At 43.3% G+C, this 25235-nt stretch overlaps 1 protein-coding gene across 2 annotated transcripts in view; it reads left to right on the forward strand.

Annotated features, from left to right (window-relative positions):
• The first annotated feature begins 559 nt into the window (after window positions 1-559).
• Window positions 560-25235, forward strand: part of LOC138964126 (uncharacterized) — a 47487-nt gene continuing 22811 nt past the window's right edge. The window contains exons 1-10 of one of the 2 annotated variants that reach the window (XM_070336009.1): window positions 560-667; window positions 2299-2393; window positions 11017-11438; window positions 13839-14028; window positions 16128-16218; window positions 16421-18498; window positions 19138-19335; window positions 19749-19889; window positions 20194-20373; window positions 22602-22781. In XM_070336009.1, the coding sequence (XP_070192110.1) occupies window positions 2321-2393; window positions 11017-11438; window positions 13839-14028; window positions 16128-16218; window positions 16421-18498; window positions 19138-19335; window positions 19749-19889; window positions 20194-20373; window positions 22602-22781 (3553 nt within the window). In that variant the 5' untranslated portion in view covers window positions 560-667; window positions 2299-2320. The remainder of the gene's footprint in view (window positions 668-2298; window positions 2394-11016; window positions 11439-13838; window positions 14029-16127; window positions 16219-16420; window positions 18499-19137; window positions 19336-19748; window positions 19890-20193; window positions 20374-22601; window positions 22782-25235) is intronic. The other variant, XM_070336010.1, reaches the window with a different exon arrangement.

A 25235-nucleotide genomic window follows, 5' to 3' on the forward strand; every position in this document is an offset into this window, starting at 1 on the left:
CTCTATCCTTGAAAAATAAAGTTCCATCATCATCTCTCTCTCTCTCTCTCTCTCTCTCTCTCTCTCTCTCTCTCTCTCTCTCTCTCTCTCTCTCTCTCTCTCTCTCTCTCTCTCTCTCTCTCTCTCTCTCTCTCTCTCTCTCTCTCTCTATCTCTCTATCTATCTCTTGCTCGCTCTCAAGCTTAACTGATGTATTCGGGTGTGCGCGTGTATATGCAATTGGTTCGGTCGGTCGGTCCGTCGGGTGGTCCGTGTCTGCGTCAACGTGCACGTGAGCTCTCTGATCACTTTCAGAATACTCTACAATGAAAAAAAACCCAACAGGCTCAACACCTGACAAACAGATGTCCGAGATCATAGACCAAGTGACAGCAATACTCAGCGATGTGTCTCGCGTCTCTCCTTGGCCATGTTGTTAAGCCGACGAATCTTAAGCATGTGTAAGGGATGACAGTCATAAATATGTGTTGCGGGTGCGAGCATAACCCCCTCCGCTCACACCGGACCTCCCACCCCCACCCCCACCCCCCGCCCCTCTATTTGGTGTCCCGTCATGCAACGCAGCAAGGTGTCACAGAGAGGGACCTCCAGTTTTCCTCCCAGATCTCCCCCGAGTCACTTTCGTTCACTCTCCTCTCCGTCCTCCACGACGACTTGAAGAAAACATGTGAGTACCTTCCTTTCACTGTTACTGAACAGGTCAACGATATTCGTCTAAACTGAGTGTTCTATTTTAGTGACGGTGTTGAGAAAACGAAGAGTTTCGTTTGTGTTGATGTTAGGCGTGTATCACTAAGAAGGAAAGCTGTGCAGTAGCAGACAGATGTTTATTGGAGGGACGAGGTGAGCGCGTCACGACACGGGTCACGGCGCGGAGAAGGCATCCATCACTCTCTGTCACGTCCTCTCCACAACGCTCCCCTTCTTTGCCGCACACCTACACACACCACATTGCTTACCTACACATACAGTGCTACCTGCCGTGAAGGGACATGCACCCTTGGGACTAGCTGAAGGTGTCCCTACATTGCAGGAGGCCTTCATGACAGGTATACTGTGGTCAAGATAACAGACAAAGGGACCTCTGGTGTAAGTGGAAGGTGTCTTCGCATCAGAAGGGCCTCATAGCGAAGGTAGAATTGTATATACACACATGTATACACACGAGGACACTGTACCTTAACTCTAAAAAACAAAACCTACGTGAAGCCTCCTTATTTTTTTGTGTGTGGCCCCATTGTTGCTTGTGTTTTCTCCTCACGATTAGCTTGTATTTTTCGTTGTGTACTTCTTGGGAAACCTGTTTTAGGCACAATGGCAGATGTTTTCTATCTCAGTCATCTTCTATGTATTCAACTTTTTAGTAGTTGGTTCCACTGTTTTTGCCTCGGCTTGAAACTCTGACTGAAGAGAGAGAGAGAGAAAGTATCAGATGCTATTCGAGGCGTATGTCTGTCTTTTCCATTTTCATTTTGTTGCATTCTGTATTTTTTCTTGTCACATATAAAGCAGACACCAATACCAACAGAACATAATTTTAAGATTCAATTTATTACTGACTGTCATTTCTAGCGACACATTATCTAAATAATGCCAGGTAATGTCTGAAAATAAACATGTAAGTGTTGTAAGTAGCCGAGTCAGAGCCTTTGTTTCTTCTCAAAAGAAAAAGACACAATTCGTTTGTAAGCTTTTGTTTTCTTTGTGGGTCACAGATATTATTCAAAGGACATTCAGCCACCGCCGCCTCTGACCCCCCCCCCCCCACACGCACACACACACACACACCGTCCGTACATGCGCATAGTTTGTTTAATAAATAAGAAAAGATTGACAATGCATTTCATCATCTTCATCTCCGTTTGATTGAATTTACGTATATGTTTTGAGACACTGCTTGTCATCCGGATAGTGTGACGTAGCAAGTGCAGTAAGCAGAGCGCACCTCCTCTCTTACCTTCAAGTTAGATGCTGTCTACAATGTAAGAGAAGCGTTGTGTTACGTCAAAACCATCGTAAATCGTGATTTTATTTCTTGTGTTGTTTGTTTGCTGATGTGTTGGTTGTTTTTGTTTGTTTGTTAGCTGATAATTGGCTGTTTCGTTATCCTCGTTTTTTGGTCTATTTGTTTTTTTTCTGGTTTTTTTTGGTGTTTTCTTCTATTTTTCTTCTTCTATAGTTCGTCCTTAACGTCTTTCGGATGCGTAGGCAAGGGAGTAAGATGCAAAAGGAAAACCTGTTACGGACTAATATATATAAACCGAAGGTTAACTTCATGTCTGTTTGATTTTGTTGCAGGTAGTTTGACACAGTCTACGTAATGGGATTATCAAGAACACGGATATTGTTTGAGCAGCCGGTGAACATTATTTATTTCGCTACATTTCTTTTCGGTGAGTACAACATCTTCCTACTTGTCAACAATCAGCTTGGCTTGAAGGCCCGCTGTTGTCATCGCTATCATCATTATTGTCGTCGTCTTCAGTCCTAGCATTGGACATTATCATAACTCGAAATGATTGGTTTTATTATTACACACAGAAAAAAGAAAGAACTAGAACAAAACGGCACAGAATGTTGGTAAGGATATTATGTTGTTGTAAAACAAATCACCACCACCATCAATAACAACATGAAAGCGAAACAAGTCGAACAACAACAAAGACAGTGACACAAACCAACCAACAAAGAAAACCGCAAAAGGATGAAAACACACATACAAAAACAAACAATCAAACAAACAAACAAACTAAGAAACGAAAAAAAAAACCAAACCCAACAGCAACATAAATCAAAACAACAGCAACAAAACCACCATCACCACCACCATCATCACCACCAACAACAACGCCAGACCAGCTTGCAAGATCATGAAAGTGTCACGTACACAGTGTTGTCGCTAATACTCTACATCATTTGACTCAGCGACAGACTTGCCCTCGTGACATGAGCATCAGAGGCTTTGGTGGTCCGCATTACATCAAAACACGACATAACATGAACGACTGGAGTCCCCATGACTGGCTTTAACTTACATGACCGATTTTAACATGACAGTTTCTGCGTAGTCTTAAAACTTGGAGATGAGCGGGCCCCTTCAGAAACCGCTTTGGGTCGTTTTACATGAAATGCAACCACCTTCCACTTGGTCACACACCAAACACGTATTTGGTCATTATAATATCTCGGAACGATCGTTTTATTATTAAACACTGAAAAGAAAGAAATAGAACAAAACCGTAATGGATTTTTGTTTCTTGAAGACAAAAATGCACAGAATGTTGGTTAGGATTTATTTTTCAAAGAAAAACACCACCAACATCAATAACAACATAAAATCGAAACAAGTGGAACAACAACAACTTCAGTAACGCAATGACCGCTACACGTATGAACACACTCTGGTCGTTTTACATGAAATACAACCATCTTCAACATGACACACACCAACATCTACAGCTTGGCTGCTTTCTGTTTAAAATGGGATTTGTTGTTCATGTTTTGTTTTGTTTTGTTTTTGTTGTTGCTGAAGATATTTTGTAAGTGACACCTTTCTTTGCCAAGTTAATTAGGCCAAAAAAAGAGGTCTGTTTACGGTAACATAGGCAAAAAAATAGTGTCGGTAGGTCGGGATTTTTTTTCCTTTTTTTTTCTCCCACAAACCATATTTTTAAGTTATTTTGCCATAAAACAAAGACTTTTTTTTTCCCCCCCAAATGCCAAAAAAAAAAAGTCTAGGGTCGCGCGAAAAAATAGAGTCGGTCGGGATACCGTAAACAGACTTTTGTTGTTTGCCTTATTGCATATATTGTGTCGTAAATACATGATCGTGCATGCTAGTTTAGGACGGCGTCTTTAAATCATATATCTGCACAGTAAAAAATGTCTTGGATACTGCGACGTATGATTATTCCACCCCGGAGCAGAATTGTTTCACGAATTTTGTTGGCAGGGAGAGAATCTTGAACTCGACCTTGCAGTAACTGCGTATACAATCCTTTTATAATCTTAGTTTGTAAAACTTTCACATTTTGACACTGGTATTAGTCACATTTGACCTAGCTTAATTACAATGTCATAACCGGGAGGCGTTCTGCGCATATACTTTTTAATACATTTTATTTTACATGTATTTTATTTTATGTTTTGGGAAACATGTAAATTAGATAAGAGACTGGGAAGCGTGTATGACGTATCTGGGACCGGCCTACATTTATCTCTCATGATATTTCAAACACGCTCACGTCTATTATTATATTAAACTTGAGTTTTTCATGGCCAGCCGAGGCTGAATAAAACCCGACAGGAAGTCTGCTCCAAAGCAAAATGAAATTCATTGCTCTGATGTCTTTTTTTTTTGCTACGCTCTGACTTTTTCATGTCAGTAATTTTAGCGATATGGCTTAGACCGCATGCATGGAGAAGAAGAAGAAGAAGAAGAAGAAGAAGAAGAAGAAGAAGAAGAAGAACAACAACACCAACAACAACAACAACAACAACAACAACAACAACAACAGCAACAGCAGCAACAACAACAACAACAGCACAAAAAAACAACGCGCACAGAGACACAGAAATACTGGCAGACGGACACACAGACATAGACACACAGACGCACGATCGCACGATAGTCCCCTATCGCACGCACACACCCTCCAGACACACACACACACACACACACACACACACACAAGCCGACGATTGTTCACCGACGTGTACAAGTGCACACACAGCAACAAGAACGTGCTTTCATTCAGGAGAGGAAGTGGTGACTTGTCATGATTGACTGGTGTAAGCCCCCAGTGGTCAGCCAGGGTTTAACTGCATAACGTCTTGCTGTGTCACGACATCCTAATGGCATGTTTATGAGTCGATGACTCGTGATGGAGCCTTCTCTTTATTCCCTTCCCACCTCTCTCGCTTTTCTTTTCAAGGTTCCATCTACATCATGTGTGGATCTTTCTCTCCTTCTCACACTGACTTTCTCCTCAAGTGTGCCTTTTCATCTTTTAACTCTTCCACCTCTGTCCTCCTCTTTACAAGTCAGTGTCTCAAAAAAATGATAACCGCCTCTCACCCACAACCGCCATACTAACCCCTACCCTTTCGCATTTAATGATATAAATGTCATTGCATTAGTCCGATATGCCTCAATGTCTCTTGATCTGGCGGTCATTTGTTTTTATAGATTTTACCACACACACAAAACAGCAGTCACATGTTTGTGAAAATGTTGCATATCGTTAAAAAAAAAGGAATCAAGGACATAAGAGGACAGGTGATGAAAATCAAGATGAATCATCTGCGAAAACTTGGTCGTAGTTCCTGAATGTCTGGTATGCCGTTTGTCTGATTTTGCTATGTCTGTTCTCATCATTTCTTTGTGTGTTGTTGTTTTTTGGTCGCATTTTCAGTGCGTATTATAAGGGCACTTCCGTGTGACTGTTCATGTCACCTTTGCCGTTTCTGTTAGTTGTCTCCGTGTTTTTGTCTTTCGTAAACGTTGACACACTTAGTCTTGTAAACGTTGCTGTGCTCCGGAATATGTCGCCTCTCTTCCAACAGTCAATTCATTAAGATGCTCTGAGAATACACAACTAGTCAGTGTGAATGTATCTTTCTTTAGGTACCGTACAGTGACGAATTAGTCATTGACGCACATATACGCTGTACAAGTGCAAAAAGCTTCAGCACTTGTTCACTCTGACAGTGACATACTTCTTTCAAATTCTAATGTCGAAAAGATTTACTGATGCCCATGTTGACTATTCATAATGTTTGTTCTTATCAACACAGTCACAGCCACAGAAACAGATACTGAAGTTTAACAAAGATACACACTGGTAAATTGTGTAGATTGTGTACACACACACACACACACACACACACACACACACACGCACGCACAAACGCAGCCACACACACACACCCACACCCACACACACACACACATACACGCACACACACACACTTCACGAAGACACAACTCCACAATAACACTTGTGTTTACAGCGGAAGTTTGGCAGGCTGTATTACAGAGATGGTGCATTTGTGAATATCGCCAAACGAAATGCGTAGAGTTCACTAGTTGACCACGACTACTATTTTTCTTATTATGCGCTGGGCGTCCACAACGTTTTGGGAAAGTAACATTCTTAATTTTTGACTTTTAGTTTTACTGGGATATTCCATCGATTAGAGGAATTTAAAAAATACAAAAGTAAAACGACAAAAGTCATTTATAGTGCATTCTGCGTAACGAGGATGATTTTCAAGAGTTTCTGTTTACAGACACACTTACCGTTCTGTTTCAAACAAGGTGCCCTAAAGTCACCTGGCAAATTTGAAAAAGGATTTTAAATGAGGTTCGAATTTCTAGTTAGAGGGAATAGAGAGAGGGACCTGTCAACCCTTCCTCCATCTCTTCCCACTGCACCCATCTCACAGAGATGGAGGGAAGTAACAGGATGTGAAGGTTCGCTGTGTTCCCATCTCGCTAGATATGAGAGAGGAGGTTCTGTCAAACCGTCCCATCCCCTTGCACCCGTCTGATAAAGACGGAGGGGCAGCAATGGGATGATGCACTGAACCCTCCTCTGCTCAGCCTCCACACCCTTTTTCTTGGGGGGGGGGATAGGAGGATGGGGAAGAGTTAGGTGTTAGGGAGGGGGGATCGGCGGGTAAGATGGGAGGTATGGGTAGGGGCTAGGGGAGGAGGAATATTGGAGGGAGGATAGGGAAGGGGTAGGGGCTATGGGGGAGATATGGGGAGGGTAGGAGGGGAGGTAGAGGGTGGGGTTAGATTGGTGGGTAAGGCTAGGGGAGGGGAAGTAGGGAGGGGGATATTGGCTTGGGGCTGGTAGACATATGGCATACAGACAGACAGATAGACATATAGGCATCCAGACAGACAGACAGACAGACATATAGGCATCCAGACAGACACATAGACAATGTGTTTTAGGTTTGTTTCTGGTAATCGAGACAACCAGTAACAAGTATTGTTTGTTGTTCTTCTTTCAACCCCACACTCAACACGTGGTTTGTCGGAAGTGGCGTTTGAGATATTTATGCGTCTGGAGGTGAACTATGATATATATATCAGCAATCTTATTCTCATCACTCTCTGGAGTGAGTTTGTTGTACTGCACACTTTTTGGTGTCTTTCAGGGGCGGTTTTTAAGGGGGGGAGGGGGAGGGGGGGGGGCAAATTTCTTTTCGGGACAGATCGACGACGCGGAGCGCCCGAATCTCCTAGGGGGTCCGGGGGCATGCCTCCCGGAAAATGTTGATAAAAACAAAGAAAATTGAGTAATCTGATGCACCCCTAAAATACACCTTCAAAAAAGTTAGTGTATTGCGATGCGGTCAGAATGAATGTTTTCTGTCTAGAACTACATCTTAAACAAGATGACCGTTTGCGTTCCCAAATGAAACATGCATCATTGTTCATTCTTGATTTCCACACGTGGCAATACTCGACCCACTTATCGTGCTCCACGACTTAAAAACAGAAACAAGTCTCAAATACGGTTTAAAAATAGAACACGGTGTACTATGTACTTTTTTCGGTGTATGTATATTTAACGTTTTAAACAGTGCCTTTCTTTCCGAGCCGCACCGAACAGTTTTCTTAACTATAAGATCGTTGTCAGAAATGTCTTTTGACCCTCATAAACCGTCATCACAAAGATTGCAGACCCATCTTTATTACATAGTTAGTGGAAGAATTTTTTGTAATGTATGTTTGATGGTGTATGCTTTTGATTAAGCGTTGTTGACTATGAATGTAGATGTAAATGCTTGTATAACTGTGTTTTAGTTTTTAAATGTGTCAAGCGCAAAGAGCATAATTGTAAAGTTATGATGTTGCACTATATAAATGCTCATTTATTATTATTATCATCATTTCAGGGTTGACACGGCAAGCACCTTTCTGGGAGCACACATTCCACGATAAGACAAACTGCGCACTGTAGTGTTTTACTGACAAAAAGTTTTATGACTGCCCATAACCGTTGGCTGCAATATTCGTTCATACGCTGCATGCATCCAGCAAACTTAGGTCTGACTTAGTCAAACTGTCAGGATCTTGAAGCATTTTGAAGCATCACCGCTCAGTTCAAGAGGGCTTTCTGTTTCCAGACCGAAACCTTGAAAGATGACCAGGGGCGGATCAGTTGCTTTGTAAGGGGGGGGGGGGCACTTTGAATCGAAAGTGAATGTGATGGGCGCGAAGCGCCCGAATTTGCTAGGGGGGTCCGGGGGCATGCCCCCCCCGGAAAATTTTTTTTGCCCAAAGAAGCAAAATGGTGCCATCTGGTGCCATTTGAACTTAGAAATGGTCATAGAATCAGCATAGAAAAATCTTTTTTTTTTCTTCTTTTTTTTTTTTCGGGGGGGGGGGGGGGGGGGCACGTGCCCCCTGTGCCCCCCCCCCTCGTCCGCCCCTGATGACAAAGTCAAGGTATCATCAGTAGTAATTTTCGTATCATTCGCTTAAATTCACAATGATTTTCTTATTTGCTCACTTTAATTAAACTTTGTGCTGTTTTTGCATCACTCGCCTTATACTCTGTTGTTTTCGTATCGATCGCTTAATTCATACTTTGTGTTGTTTTCATATCACTCGCATAATTCATATGTTGTGTTGTTTTTATATCACTCGCATAATTCATATGTTGTGTTGTTTTTATATCACTCGCATAATTCATATGTTGTGTAGTTTTTATATCACTCGCATAATTCATATGTTGTGTTGTTTTTATATCACTCGCATAATTCATATGTTGTGTTGTTTTTATATCACTCGCATAATTCATATGTTGTGTTGTTTTTATATCACTCGCATAATTCATATGTTGTGTTGTTTTTATATCACTCGCATAATTCATATGTTGTGTTGTTTTTATATCACTCGCATAATTCATAATTATGTTGTGTTGTTTTTATATCACTCGCATAATTCATATGTTGTGTTGTTTTTATATCACTCGCATAATTCATATGTTGTGTTGTTTTTATATCACTCGCTTAATTCATATGTTGTGTTGTTTTTATATCACTCGCATAATTCATATGTTGTGTTGTTTTTATATCACTCGCATAATTCATATGTTGTGTTGTTTTTATATCACTCGCATAATTCATATGTTGTGTTGTTTTTATATCACTCGCATAATTCATATGTTGTGTTGTTTTTATATCACTCGCATAATTCATATGTTGTGTTGTTTTTATATCACTCGCATAATTCATAATTATGTTGTGTTGTTTTTATATCACTCGCATAATTCATATGTTGTGTTGTTTTTATATCACTCGCATAATTCATATGTTGTGTTGTTTTTATATCACTCGCATAATTCATATGTTGTGTTGTTTTTATATCACTCGCATAATTCATATGTTGTGTTGTTTTTATATCACTCGCATAATTCATATGTTGTGTTGTTTTTATATCACTCGCATAATTCATAATTATGTTGTGTTGTTTTTATATCACTCGCATAATTCATATGTTGTGTTGTTTTTATATCACTCGCATAATTCATAATTATGTTGTGTTGTTTTTATATCACTCGCATAATTCATATGTTGTGTTGTTTTTATATCACTCGCATAATTCATATGTTGTGTTGTTTTTATATCACTCGCATAATTCATATGTTGTGTTGTTTTTATATCACTCGCATAATTCATATGTTGTGTTGTTTTCATCTCATCAGCTTCATACTATGTATTGTGTCGCTGTCAACAATGACCCTCTTGAACTGCTCCCTCCCATTGTTCGTTGTCTTGAAGTGTCGTTTTATTTTATTTTATGCAATTTATATCGCGCACATATCTCAACCACGGATTCAAGGCGCAGGGATTTATTTATGCCGTGTGAGATGGAATTTTTTACACAATATACCACGCATTCACATCGGCCAGCAAACCTCAAGCCTATTAGGGCGAGCATTCACCTTTCAATCAATCAATCAATATGAGGCTTATATCGCGCGTATTCCGTGGCAACAGTTCTAAGCGCAGGGATTTATTTTTATTTTTTTATTTTATTTTCATTTTATGCAATTTATATCGCGCACATATTCAAGGCGCAGGGATTTATTTATGCCGTGTGAGATGGAATTTTTTTTACACAATACATCACGCATTCACATCGGCCAGCAGATCACAGCCATTTCGGCGCATATCCTACTTTTCACGGCCTATTATTCCAAGTCACACGGGTGTTTTGGTGGACATTTTTATCTATGCATATACAATTTTTCCAGGAAAGACCCTTTTGTCAATCGTGGGATCTTTAACGTGCACACCCCAATGTAGTGTACACGAAGGGACCTCGGTTTTTCGTCTCATCCGAAAGACTTTCACGTTGGGGCATTAATCGTTGTCAACCAAGACTCTTCTCACTCTCACCAAATCGTATCGCATCACTCTTAGTGTACAGCCTGGGGTAAAATAAAAGCGTGTCGAGATGTTTGTTTCGTAGTCAGCAATGATGGATTTAGGATGTGTTGCTCGCATGTGTGTGTGTGTGTGTGTGTGTGTGTCTGTCTGTCTGTGCGTGTGTCTGTGTATGCATGTGTGTGTGTGCTTGTGTGTGTGTGTGTTTGTGTGTTTGTGTGTGTGTTTGTGTGTGTGTGTGTGTGTGTGTGTGTGTGTGTGTGCGTGGGTGCGTGCGCGAGTCGATGGCAATGTCGATGTGCCGGTGGTTCTTCTCTGTCTGCCTGTGTCTATGCGTATGTTGTGTGGTGTGATGTCTTTGTGTATGTGCTTATATCTGTATGTGTCTGGTGTGTTTCTCTCTGCCTGTTTGTGTGGCTGTCTTTGTGTGTGTGCCTGTCAAGTGTATTTCATTCTGTCAGTTTGCATGTCTGTTTTTGTGTGTCTGCCTGTCTGGTGTGTTTCTCTCTGTCTCTCTGAGTTTGCGTCTGTGTCTGTCCGTCTAATACATTTTTGTCGGTCTGTGTGTCTGTCTAATATCTTTCTGTTTGTGTGTGTGTTCAGGTGTCACAGTACTGTGCACGTTGGTGGGGGTGGAGGGGGCGGCCTCAGCCGCCGTGCCGCCGGACCCTCAGCAGCCACCACCGCCACCACCACCACAACAAGAAACACCAGCACCTCCACAACCACAGCCACAACAAGAAGCTCCACCACAACCACAGCCACAAGAAGCTCCACCACAACCACAGCCACAAGAAGCTCCACCACAGCCACAAGAAGCTCCACAACAACCACAGCCACAAGAAGCTCCACCACAACCACCGCAAGCTCTACCACAACCACAGCCACAAGAAGCTCCACCACAACCACAGCCACAAGAAGCTCCACCACAACCACAGCCACAACAAGAAGCTCCACAACAACCGGGTGATGGGTCTGTTGCGCCCCCCGTCCCCCATCCCCGCCCGCTGTGTCCTGATGGATGGGTGTGTATCTCCTGACTACCTACCTCCTTGCATACTGATGTACTGTACTATACAACGTGTACTGGGGCCAAGGATGCGCGCAGAGCATTCATCTAGACACGTCTTGGGGATGCTTGCGATGATCATGATGGTGGTGATAATGTAAATGATGATAATTTAATTTTTTAATCTGACGTAAAAGAAAAACAAGTCGCGTAAGGCGAAAATACAATATTTAGTCAAGTAGCTGTCGAACTCACAGAATGAAACTGAACGCAATGCCATTTTACTCGTAGCATCGTCAGGCCACCGCTCATGGCAAAGGCAGTGAAATTGACAAGAAGAGCGGGGTAGTAGTTGCGCTAAGAAGGATAGCACGCTTTTCTGTACCTCTCTTTGTTTTAACTTTCTGAGCGTGTTTTTAATCCAAACATATCATATCTATATGTTTTTGGAATCAGGAACCGACAAGGAATAAGATGAAAGTGTTTTTAAATTGATTTCGAAAAACAAATTTTGATAATAATTTTTATATATTTAATTTTCAGAGCTTGTTTTTAATCCGAATATAACATATTTATATGTTTTTGGAATCAGCAAATGATGGAAAATAAGATGAACGTAAATTTGGATCGTTTTATAAATTTTTATTTTTTTTTTACAATTTTCCGATTTTTAATGACCAAAGTCATTAATTAATTTTTAAGCCACCAAGCTGAAATGCAATACCGAAGTCCGGGCTTCGTCGAAGATTACTTGACCAAAATTTCAACCAATTTGGTTGAAAAATGAGGGCGTGACAGTGCCGCCTCAACTTTCACGAAAAGCCGGATATGACGTCATCAAAGACATTTATCAAAAAAATGAAAAAAACGTATGGGGATTTCATACCCAGGAACTCTCATGTCAAATTTCATAAAGATCGGTCCAGTAGTTTAGTCTGAATCGCTCTACACACACACACACACGCACACACACACGCACACACACACACACGCACATACACCACGACCCTCGTTTCGATTCCCCCTCGATGTTAAAATATTTAGTCAAAACTTGACTAAATATAAAAAACAAGAAAAAGAAAAAAGAAAGACATAAAAAAGCAGCATAATCACAAATGCTCCGTACAAGGAGGAACAAAAGCGCATTTTACACTTATTTTGGGGGAATATTTAAGAGTAACCAACAACAAGTCGCGTAAGGCGAAAATACAATATTTAGTCAAGTAGCTGTCGAACTCACAGAATGAAACTGAACGCAATGCCATTTTTCAGCAAGACCGTATACTCGTAGCATCGTCAGTCCACCGCTCATGGCAAAGGCAGTGACATTGACAAGAAGAGCGGGGTAGTAGTTGCGCTAAGAAGGATAGCACGCTTTTCTGTACCTCTCTTTGTTTTAACTTTCTGAGCGTGTTTTTAATCCAAACATATCATATCTATATGTTTTTGGAATCAGGAACCGACAAGGAATAAGATGAAAGTGTTTTTGAATTGATTTCGACAATTTTATTTTGATAATAATTTTTATATATTTAATTTTCAGAGCTTGTTTTTAATCCAAATATAACATATTTATATGTTTTTGGAATCAGCAAATGATGGAGAATAAGATAAACGTAAATTTGGAACGTTTTATAAATTTTTATTTTTTTTTACAATTTTCAGATTTTTAATGACCAAAGTCATTAATTAATTTTTAAGCCACCAAGCTGAAATGCAATACCGAAGTCCGGGCTTCGTCGAAGATTACTTGACCAAAATTTGAACCAATTTGGTTGAAAAATGAGGGCGTGACAGTGCCGCCTCAACTTTCACGAAAAGCCGGATATGACGTCATCAAAGACATTTATCAAAAAAATGAAAAAAACGTTCGGGGATTTCATACCCAGGAACTCTCATGTCAAATTTCATAAAGATCGGTCCAGTAGTTTAGTCTGAATCGCTCTACACACACACACACACACACACGCACAGACAGACACACATACACCACGACCCTCGTTTCGATTCCCCCTCGATGTTAAAATATTTAGTCAAAACTTGACTAAATATAAAAACCAATTCAACATTGGACCAAAATCACTAAGGAAGTATACAGTCATGCATGCAAATGTGTGTGTGTGTGTGTGTGTGTGTGTGTGTGTGTGTGTGTGTGTGTGCGCGTTTGTGTATGTGTGTGTGTGTGCGTTTGTGTGTGTGTGTGCGTTTGTGTGTGTGTGTGTGTGTGTGTGTGTGTGTGCTTGCGTGGTTGCCAGTCCCCCTGTTTGTTTTTGTTTGCCTTTAAACATACTTAACTTCACCTACATATAGACAAGCACCCATCGCTTTCGCTCGCATTCCAAAACTCGTGTAAACCTGGTCTTACACAACAAGCCAAGTAGTATTCTCTATGTTCATCATTGTGTACCACGTGCAGGTGCGCGGCGCGACAGGGGACCAGTCTTTCAAGGACAAGTCAGCGGGCCTGTGTCTGTACCTGCACGCCCAGACCTTGCCCTGGGCCCAGGCACGTGCAGCCTGTCACGCCAAGGACAGTGTCCTTCTGTCGCTCGACTCCGTGCTCAGCGTAGAGGACCGGCTGTTTCTGCAGTACCTCAAGGACAAAGGTAAGTGGGAGTTGTAGGAGAATTTTGATAAAAACAAATGCATATAAGATAGGGGAGACCGGGGCTAGTCCGCCCCCGGGGCACATCCGTCTTTGTCTGTTTATTCTTACGTTTGCCACCTTTTAGTCATTCACACCATGTGGGAGTGGTGTCTCTTCTTCCCGCCATATCCTGCAGAAGTTCAGAGGTTGCGCGCCCATATATCGTGAGTACAGATCACAAAAAGTGTTTTTCTTCATTTTTGTAACATGAATGCATAGGAGTTGACTTAGGTTTTGATGCATTACCTCTGAGAACAAATACTTAGTCTTGGTGTCGAGTGAAAGTGCATTAATTAAGGTCGAGTTCTGACGAAAGTTTTGCTTCTTCCTTCCCATGTTGTGCTCGTTATCTGGCACTAGAGTTGCCTGCCCGTGCAGGGGCAAGTCCGCCTATTTGTCATGGGGCATGTTCGCCGTGAGCAGTATGTACAACAAATGTTCATGCGCACATAAAAACTGTCTGCAAATTGATATCAGCTACACATTTGTCTTGATGTAAAATAAAAAAATCAGTCTTCTAGTTCATCAAACTCGCCAGTTATGCTACCAAAAGCATAAAAGTAGCATAAAAGTAGGCGGACTAGCCCCGGTCTCCCCTAACGTAATTTTGTGTTACATTCTTTCGTATTTTGTCATTGGCATTTTTGAACCTAAATATTGAAGAGAATTAAAAAAGCTTTCCCACTAAAGCTTGCCCACTACTAGTCTTGTACCTACTATGGGATGAGAGCGGCGGACTTGCCCCACCCTGTAGGCGGACTTACCCCGACTTGGGGCAAGTTCGCCTACGTTAGGGTAGGTCTACTTAAAGCAGTATGTACAACAAATGTTCATGCGCACATAAAAACTGTGTGCACATTGATATCAGCTACACATTTGTCTTGATGTAAAATAAACAAGTCGCGTAAGGCGAAAATACAATATTTAGTCAAGTAGCTGTCGAACTCACAGAATGAAACTGAACGCAATGCCATTTTTCAGCAAGACCGTATACTCGTAGCATCGTCAGTCCACCGCTCATGGCAAAGGCAGTGAAATTGACAAGAAGAGCGGGGTAGTAGTTGCGCTAAGAAGGATAGCACGCTTTTCTGTACCTCTCTTTGTTTTAACTTTCTGAGCGTGTTTTTAATCCAAACATATCATATCTATATGTTTTTGGAATCAGGAACCGACAAGGAATAAGATGAAAGTGTTTTTAAATTGATTTGGACAATTTAATTTTGATAATAATTTTTATATATTTAATTTTCAGAGCTTGTTTTTAATCCGAATATAACATATTTATATGTTTTTGGAATCAGCAAATGATGGAGAATAAGATAAACGTAAATTTGGATCGTTTTATAAATTTTTATTATTTTTTACAATTTTCAGATTTTTAATGACCAAAGTCATTAATTAATGTTTAAGCCACCAAGCTGAAATGCAATACCGAAGTCCGGGCTTCGTCGAAGATTACTTGACCAAAATTTGAACCAATTTGGTTGAAAAATGAGGGCGTGACAGTGCCGCCTCAACTTTCACGAAAAGCCGGATATGACGTCATCAAAGACATTTATCAAAAAAATGAAAAAAATGTTCGGGGATTTCATACCCAGGAACTCTCATGTCAAATTTCATAAAGATCGGTCCAGTAGTTTAGTCTGAATCGCTCTACACACACACACAGACACACACACACACACACGCACACACGCACACACGCACACACACACGCACATACACCACGACCCTCGTTTCGATTCCCCCTCGATGTTAAAATATTTAGTCAAAACTTGACTAAATATAAAAATCAGTCTTCTAGTTCATCAAACTCGCCAGTTATGCTACCAAAAGCATAAAAGTAGGCGGACTAGCCCCGGTCTCCCCTACATTCTTTTAATTTGGTATGATTTAACGCACACATGCAAATGCAGTCTTGACGAGCCGCGAAAATATGAGTTTTATTCGGCTGCTAAAGTCGAATGGCTCAAAGAAGGGGAATTTAATCCATACATTCTACTTGTTGTCCTGTGTGTAAACAAAGTGTCTAAGATATGGTTGTGCGATGTGTTGCAGGTGTGGGCGATGTGTGGACGGGCATGCACAAAGAGGGCGGCCGTCAGGTATGGGATGAACCAGGGAAAGGCATGGTCCTCCCATACACGGGGTAAGTTTTCTTCTCATCCCAGTTTAACCTTTGTACTCCTTTAACCCGCATCCTGTGTTCCTCTCATCTGTCTCACTTTTCGGTAGAACGCTGTCTTTTTTGCAGCTGTTTTGGTTTGCGAATTGTTGTTTCTACTCCAGGTGTACTTATTCTTGATTCAAGTCATGGTTGTTGATGTTATGTTATTGTTGTGTCCGTGCAGTGCTCAGCGAGCGGCGGGCCTGGCGAAGCGGGGGTGGAGCTGGGATGCCAGCACCTTCAGTGACGCCAAGGCGACGTGCGGTGTCTATGGCTACGTGGCCGATAAGTCTCAGCCCGTACGACGCAGGCGGCGGGACTCGGACCCTCCCAGCTCCACTGCCCAGATCAAAGCGGCCAGCGACGTCCGCGGGCCCACAGAGAAGAATCTGGAGTCATTCAAGAGCTTCCTGACGGACCAGGGCATGCACCAGTTTGCTGACAAGATCGACGACAACCCGTCGGACAAAGCGCGCCAGGACAAGACTCCTCCCCCTCCGCATCCCGTCAAAGTCGGGGAGAGCCCCTCGCAGGTACTACCGCCCGCCAACACTACCACTGAGAAGATTTCGTCGGACGAAGACGATTCAAACCACGACATCTCCAAGCGGTCCACACCAGCCATGAAGGAGCCGATGGTAACCACGGAGCTACCGACTGGCGCGCTTAACGTGACAGTGTCCGGCAACAGCACTGACCCTCCCGCCCTCAGCACAACCCCCGCTACCACCAACGTGACCAGCGCCAACACCACTCAAGTCTCTTCAAAGCGCAACGAAACGGCTCCCAGTGGCGCTGGCTTCAGTCAGGAGCTCATGGGTTTCTTCAAGACGGATTCCAAGGAAGCTCCGAAGCAGGATTCGTCTAACACTGACACCAACTCGGCCCCTAAACAGGACACTTCAGGTCCTCTCACGGCCCAGGACTTAATTCAGCGATTTCAATCTGGGCTCAGTCAGTCGCTGAACGATGCCAAGGCCAACAGCACCTCCAACGTGAACCAGGTGGTTAGCCCTACTGCAGCACCGCTGTCCACGCCGCCTAGTGTCGGTGGTAACAACACAGTAAAGCAAGGGGAAGCTAGAGGCTCGTCTCCACAGAGAGAGGTACAACAAAACGTGGGCAACAAGAACATCCCCCAGCCACCGAGCAGTCTTAATGTGGTGACCAACTCACTGTCGAACCTGGACCTCATAACCCGACCTCCTCTGCACAACATACTCAACTTGTTCGGAAAAAGCAACGCTCCACCTACTGGGACACCGACACAGGAGGCATTCGTGGAAGACACACCTGCCAACACGCACTTTAGTCACTTCTTCCGACCCAGCGCCGTCACGGAGCCTCCTGTGGCCAATGTGGCCACCGTGTCTCCGCTCTACAGCAACACTACTGAGGCCTCTTCGGAGGAGGACACTACAGACTCCACCAGCATGGAGCACAACAGCACCACCACGACACCAACAGCCGTCCACCACAGTACGAGTCAGTCCTCAGACTCCAAGCCTTCCACCGCTAGCTTCGGCTTCAAGCAGCGATTCGGGACCTCGCCCAGCACTGTGACACACTCATCATCCCAGCCATCATCCAAAACCACCTCCCCCGACTCCTCTTCCGCCGATGGGAACGACGCTTCAGCAAAAATGACGACCACTCCCACGATCTTCAATGCAACTTTCGTTGACGATAGCAAAGAGGTGAACGCGACATTGGCGGAGAGTGGAAAAGTGAGTTCCACGCCTGGTAGTACCTCGTCAAGGGTAGACTCTGCCGAGGTCAATGCGACAGACAGCAGGGAGATTGACACTTCCACAAGTCCTACCACAACACACGGATCAGACGCAACGTCAGGCGATAGCAGCGAGGTCGGTACAACACCCAATAATGTCACTCTTTTTGGAGATTCTGCCGAAGTGAACGACAGCGCAGAGGTCACACCCCCGTCTAGCACGACCCAGGGGGGAAACTCGGCAGCGTCAGCCGACAGCAGCGAGGTGACCGCTACATCCAACATCACGTCAACACACAGCGGCGACTCTTCCAAAAAGATGACCACAGCAGTGACGGCGGAGAGAGGCGTGGCGACGGTCAAGACTCAGGACAGCACTCTGGCCGCCAAGCTGCGGGACGCCATGGACTCCATCACGCTAGGCCCTGACCACGTCACGCGACCTGCAGGACACAGCTGGCTGACCCTTCAGGAGTGCCGGCAGAAACATCAGTTTGTGTGTGCTGCAAAGCCTGTCCACGACTTCCTGCCTGGTTAGTTATTTTCGCGTATCACACACGCACGCCCACACACACACACACACACACACACACACACACACACACACACACGCACGCACGCACGCACGCGCGCTAGTAGGCACACACGCACGCACGCACACACACACACACACACACACACACACACACACACACACACACACACACACACCAAGATTTTAATCTTTCTGATTGAAAAATGAGGTCACCAAAGTGCGGCCTTAACGGTTGCAAAAATCCGGATATGACGTCATCAAAGACATTTATCGTAATACATAATTTGGAAAACCATTTGGAGATATTTCCTGGAAGACTTCGCATGTAAAGTTTTATAAATGTCCGGTAGTTTTCTTGCAATTGCTATACCCACACACATGAAAGCCTTTTGTTGGAAAGTATTTTTAATAGGTAGAACAAATTAAAAGCATATTTCAGTTGTGTAAGTGTTGGTTACATTTTCACATAACGCCAGTGTACATTTGTTTTGAACGGATGGTTTTAAACCAAATAAAAGCCTGGCTAGCTACTGTGCTGAAGTGTTAAAAAACAACAACAACAATAACGGACCTGATTTAATACTAAAACGGACACTACATTTGTGTGTCTGATTTAGTTGTGAATGTGTGTGTGCAGTGAGACAATGCGACAACGGGTGGGTGGGCCACAGCCTGGTGCCTCGGTGCTACCTGGTGGTGTCCCAGCCAGCCAGCATGCTGGAGGCGCAGAGCCACTGCAGGGCACGGGGGGCAGTGCTGGCCGCCACAGACACGGCTTTCTTCTCCAACGTCACGGCCATGCTGCTAGACAGGCTTGTGCTGCTCCGTGGCTTTGGTGAGAGGGACACGAAGAGTAACACTATGCTCATGACAATAACAGCTTTCCAGAACTATAATACCGATCATATGGGATCATTGTTTGCATGTTTGTCTGGTGATTTGTCTCCCCTCCCCCCCCACACACACAGACAGCAAACAACCTGGGCCAATATAGGCCAATCCGTACCAAGAGGAAGTAAACATCAACTAGTCAGTCAGTCTTTCTGTCAATTAGAATGTCACTCACAGTCTGGGCTGATGTGCACAAAAAAGTTATCAACCGGTTGTGTGTGTGTGTGTGTGTGTGTGGGTGTGTGTGTGTGGGTGTGTGTGTGTGGGTGTGTGTGTGTGTGTGTGTGTGTTTGCGTGTATGTATCTTAAACATCCAGTGTATACATTTAAACTAAAAGCAAGTGCCGTGTGTTGCAGAGAAGCGAGTGTGGGTGGGGGTGCCTGGCCAGGTGCTGGACCCCCAGTGCCGCGTGATGGAGGCCCAAGGCAAGGGAGTGCACCCCGAACCGTGCGACACCAGGCTGCCATTCTTCTGCCAGAAAAACGCCTCTCTCCCAGGTCGGTATGCACCACTCGTCTCATCAAGTCTCATATTCATTGGGAGAAGTCGACTTCGCGAAGTCTTCTTCACGAAGCTCACTGTACGAAGTTTTGGATTTGGTACTGGATGTTTGGTAAAAAGGCTATGTGAAGTCTTCGCGAGGGCAGCTTTTGGCTCAATAAAGGCCGTCTTTTTACAGGTGTAAAAAACTTATGTTAATTTATTGTTATTTTCTTGTCTATCTGTGTCCCCTCTATATCCCCTCTGTATTATGTAATAGTTCATATTAATTTTTGTTTTGACATAAGGTTTGTGTTATAGATCCAAATCTTCTTGGCAACAAGGGAGACATCGACATGCTGGGCGAATCCCCTTTAGTGGTCAACATGACGTCATGGAATCTTCACAGCCTGCAGTGTCCTCTGGTCAACCATACTCTCCTGCAACATGACGACGTCATCACGTGGTACAAGGATGGACAGCCCATACCCTCGGAACATGGTTAGTTACAAGTGCGAAAGTAGATTTTTAGTCTCCGTCAGCCTGACAAACAGATACGCGGATTTTAGCAAAATGTTGCCATCGGTATCGAGACGCTTGCCAAAGCGACAATGGGCGGTTCTCGTGAGGTTATGCCCCTTCTTTCTTTCGGCTGGTAACAGGCGGAACCTCGCGGCAAGATCACACGAGAAAGGAAAAAAACGTGCATTGGTCCCAAATAGCATGTCGCTTTGGTAACAGTTCGTGTGTAAGTCGTGCATTTTATACGGTAAAAAGACAATGGTAACAGGCGGAACCTCGCGGCAAGATCACAGGAGTTGTCTCGTGTTATCACCCCAGAAGCGCTCATTCAAATGCCAAAACGCTTTCTGTAAACTAAACTTAGGAAACAAAATATTGCGACAAATGTTGCACTCCACTTAAAGCATTAATTCCCGTGTCATTTCATTCAAACTGTCTATGCCATGAAAGGCCGTCCACTTGACTATCTGGCACACCTTTTGGATTAATGAGTTCTTTTACATGAGTTCTTTGACCGCCGCTCAAGTAACGGTACCCCCAAAATCCACTTGACAAAAACGGACTGGACCAATTAAAAATCGACGATAAATCATAATAGGCACAATTTGGCAACTTTTACATACGAGGAGAAAGACAAATCAACTTTCTTCCCATGTTGTTTTGTTGAGTTAGCTTGGGTATTTCGCGTGTCATGCTCTTCCCACTGATGCAGGTGTCGAGCCTCCGAAGTTTCATTCGCATGTAATCACTGGCATAAATTTGCTAACCATGTAAACACATGAGACAAAAATGGAACGTTCACACTGTTTTCCACTGCCACCGGTTATTGCTGGGTACCTCGGAAAACACTTGGACTTGGAATCGCTGTGGCACAGCAAACATCCAAAACATATCAAGCGTGTTTAAAGGTCTAACACATCTACACCCGTGTTTACATGCAAATGAAACTTCGGCAGTACTTGTAACAATCATTTTTCTGAAGATTTGCGAAGTCGTGAGTTTTTGGGATGGAAGTGAACAATTCTATGACGGGTTTTAAAACTCTTTCCGAAACGTTGCATGAAGTTGAACAAATACCTGTCTTAAAGTTTACTCGAAGTATTTCTAGTGTGTAGGCATTATATTCTGTAAGTTTCAAAGCAATCCACTAAGTCATTCTTGAAATACAGCACTTTTTGTCATGATACCCCGCAAAATTGACGCAAACCCTCCCGTTTTTTCCCGTTCATGTGTTCAACACGTGCAGCGGTAAGAATAGCATAGCACACGATATACGCAAGCTAACTAAACAATTAAAACATGTATTAGGTAGATAATTGATTTGAATTTTCCCTCATATGTACAAATTGCCAAGTTTTGCCTATTATGATGTTTCGACAATTTTTGATTGGTCCCTTCCGTTTTTGTCACGTTGATTTTTGGGGTATCTTTATCTGAGCGGCGGTCACATGATCCCAGTTAAAGTTAACTTTGATCCGAAAGGTGTGCCAGATAGTCAAGTAGACGGCCTTAAATTGCATAGAAAGTTTGAATGAAATGACACGGGTATCAATGTTTTAATTGGGGTGCGAAATTCGTCGCAATCATTTTTTTGCAAAGCTTATTACATTGACTGCAGTTTATGTATCTTCCAGAACAATGGTTCCATTCGGTAATTCAGAATAAACTAAAACGTATCCTGCATTCTCTTGACGTCGAATAAGGTGTGTATACGTTCTCAAAGAATAAATAAAAACTGCAATTTGTTTAAGATTGTCTTTCGTTTTCTTGTTTCATTTTCCTGCTTTGGGCATGCTGTCATCTTGTCAGATTTGGATTATTGACTGTTCTGTCTGTCAGCTTGAAGCGTTTATCAGCTGGTGTTGTTACAGTTACTGCCATCAGACTCACATTCCGTAAACCAAACTAAAGTGTTTATCTTTGACGTCGAACATTTATTATCCACCTGTGATTGTTCTGTATAGGTTACATACAAAATCAGAGTCAAATACATGTTTGATCGCAATTTTCCGTTTTAAAAAGAGCAAATAAACTTATCTTATTGATTGATTAATTAATTGATTAATTAATTGATTGATTGATTGATTGATTTGATTGATTGATTGATTCATTCATTCATTCATTCATTGATTCGTTGATTCATTCTTTCATTATTTCATTATTTCATTAATTCATTTATTTATTCATTTATTCATTCGTTGTTTCAGCAGTGTTCTCGGGCAGCCCCGACCATCTTGCACTGAACGTGCACCTATTACGTCATCTTGGAGTGACGCCACCCCGTATGCTGCAACCCGCCTTGTTACAGGGACTGTACTGGTGCAAGGTGTGGCGCGCGCACCCCATCAGGACTCTCACCTCGCAGAGAATCTTTGTCCGTTTTAATGGTGAGTCAGCCACAGGCAGCAGTGTCCTGCTTTTTATTTTATCTCGGGAAAAGATCTGTAGGAAAAAGAAGCTAATTGTTCCTGAAATAAGCTTTTCCAAGCTGCAAGACCTGTACTGGCACTCACCTCCTGAGAATCTCTGTCTGTTTTAAGTGTGGTTCATGCACCGACGGAAGGTGAACAAATTCAGTTTTAATCCAAGTAAAAAAATGAAGAAAAATCTGCAAGCATTGTGGAGGGCCCCAAAGGGGGGGTATCATCACGATCACGGGAAGGGAAATTTTAGCTTTCACGATCACAGTTACCTTGATTTTTGTTTTCACGATCACGAACACCAGTGGCAAATCACGGTCACGGTAAAAGTTGCAGGTACAGAAAGCACGTGTCAAAGTAAACACAACCACACAGTAATTCGCTCCTCTGGATCTATTGTTTATTCAACACAAAGTGACAACTGTTGCACTTTTTTATTATTTTTTTTGAATTCTCTTTCATACACACATAGAAATACATATCAATTCATGATTTGTAATCAGTAACAAGAATGTTGTTTTCATTGTTTTTTCTCTCGCTCTCTCTCTCTCTCATACAAACACTCACAGGAATATACACTCCAGGGGCGGAGCAGTTAAGCCAGAGAGGGTGGGGGGGGGGGGGTTACAACCTGGGGTCCAGGGGTAGACCCCTTGTGGGGTACATGGGCCCCGTTGGGGGTCTGGGGGGCTTAGCCCCCCAGAAGCTGAAGAGTTTTAGCTATTTTATGAACAATTTATGGCTTATCCTTGATTTTAAACATGATCAACTGGTGTCAGCAGCCACTCATTATTTCTTTTAAAGTTAGTGTTAATTTTTTTATTGACAGCCGGGGGGGGGGGGTTGGGTTCCGGAACCCCTGTAACCCCCCCCCCCCTAATCCGCCCCTCACTCATACACATTCAAATCCCACACCCTCACTCACACACATGAATATATATACTTGCACAATTTCACATTTCCAGAGCTAAATCTTTTAAACCCATTTTCTCAAAAAACTATTGGGTGGATTGAAATAAAAGTACATGTATGTGTGATGGTAGAGTCTATAATAACAAAATCCCCAACGAACATGACTTTGATCGACTTTGACATGAGGATCAAGTGACCCAAACTGGCACGTCTCCCCGCCATAGTTCCTGAATTTAACCCATTGCAGGGGCGGATCAGTTGCTTTGTAAGGGGGGGGGCACTTTGAATCGAAAGTGAATGTGATGGGCGCGAAGCGCCCGAATTTGCTAGGGGGGTCCGGGGGCATGCCCCCCCGGAAAAAATGTTTGCCCAAAGAAGCAAAATGGTGCCATCTGGTGCCATTTGAACTTAGAAATGGTCATAGAATCAGCATAGACATTTTTTTTTTCTTATTTTTTTTTCAGGGGGGGGGGGGCACGTGCCCCCTGTGCCCCCCCTCCTCGTCCGCCCCTGCATTGTTGATAAGTTTACAGGCGCTAAAATAAATCCAAGCTTAATGCAAAGAATTAAGCGACAATTAGAATCTATGCCAAGCGTGTCCACGTTGCTGGGATGAAAAACACATTTCTAGTTTCGGTTTTGGCTACACGCAGACTCGATCAGACTCGAGCCAGTCGAGGTCACACTGAGCGAGTGACAGCCGGGCGTGGCAATGTCGACAATGTCAATGATCTCAATCAAACTCAAAGATCTTGAACAAATTTCAAGATCTTTGCCTACATTCAGAACAGTCATAGAGCAACATAGACAGGGCCGGACTAGGGGGGGGGTACAGGGGTTGCGCAACCCCCCTCCCCCCTGGCTTAAGCATGTACCTCCCAAACGCTTTTTTTGTGGGGGAGGAAGGGGGGGTGGGGGGGGGGTTGCATCTGGATCATCATGAAATCCGAGGAGAAATCGCACCTCTCACCCCCTTTCGAAAGACATTTTTCTTCAACGATTTTTGTGATGAAAAGTAGGAGTCCTTACAATCTCAATTCTTCTTCATTGCCTATACAGCTTGCTGTCGAATTTACCTTTTTAATTCAAGGACAGGCTTCCTTTCCCTCCAGAAACATCAAAAACCGTTCAGCTTCAAGGGGGCAACCCCCACCAAGGGGCTTTGCCCCCTGGACCCGCATCTGTAACCCCTCCCACTAGTACTTACCTAGTCCGGCCCTGATAGATCAACATGCCATGACATTTCGTCTTCGGAAAGACGGACTTTTCCACCAAGGAAGGCATTCTCGCCGCCTGCTTTGGTCTGGCTTGAATCCACAAAATATAACAGAAGTTCGATGACAGTACCGCTGCACGCCATTTTTGATCTTCGAATTCGAATTTGACTGAATGCACTCAAAACTTTAGCACGAAGCCCTTCCATTGGATGAAGTTTGGCAGACTTTTGTAATTCGCCTTCTGATTCGATCTCTTTTTTGTGTGATTGGTTCTCTTAAAGGGAAGCAATCG

The sequence above is a fragment of the Littorina saxatilis genome, linkage group LG4 (assembly GCF_037325665.1).
Source record: "Littorina saxatilis isolate snail1 linkage group LG4, US_GU_Lsax_2.0, whole genome shotgun sequence".
Lineage (NCBI taxonomy): Eukaryota > Metazoa > Mollusca > Gastropoda > Littorinimorpha > Littorinidae > Littorina > Littorina saxatilis.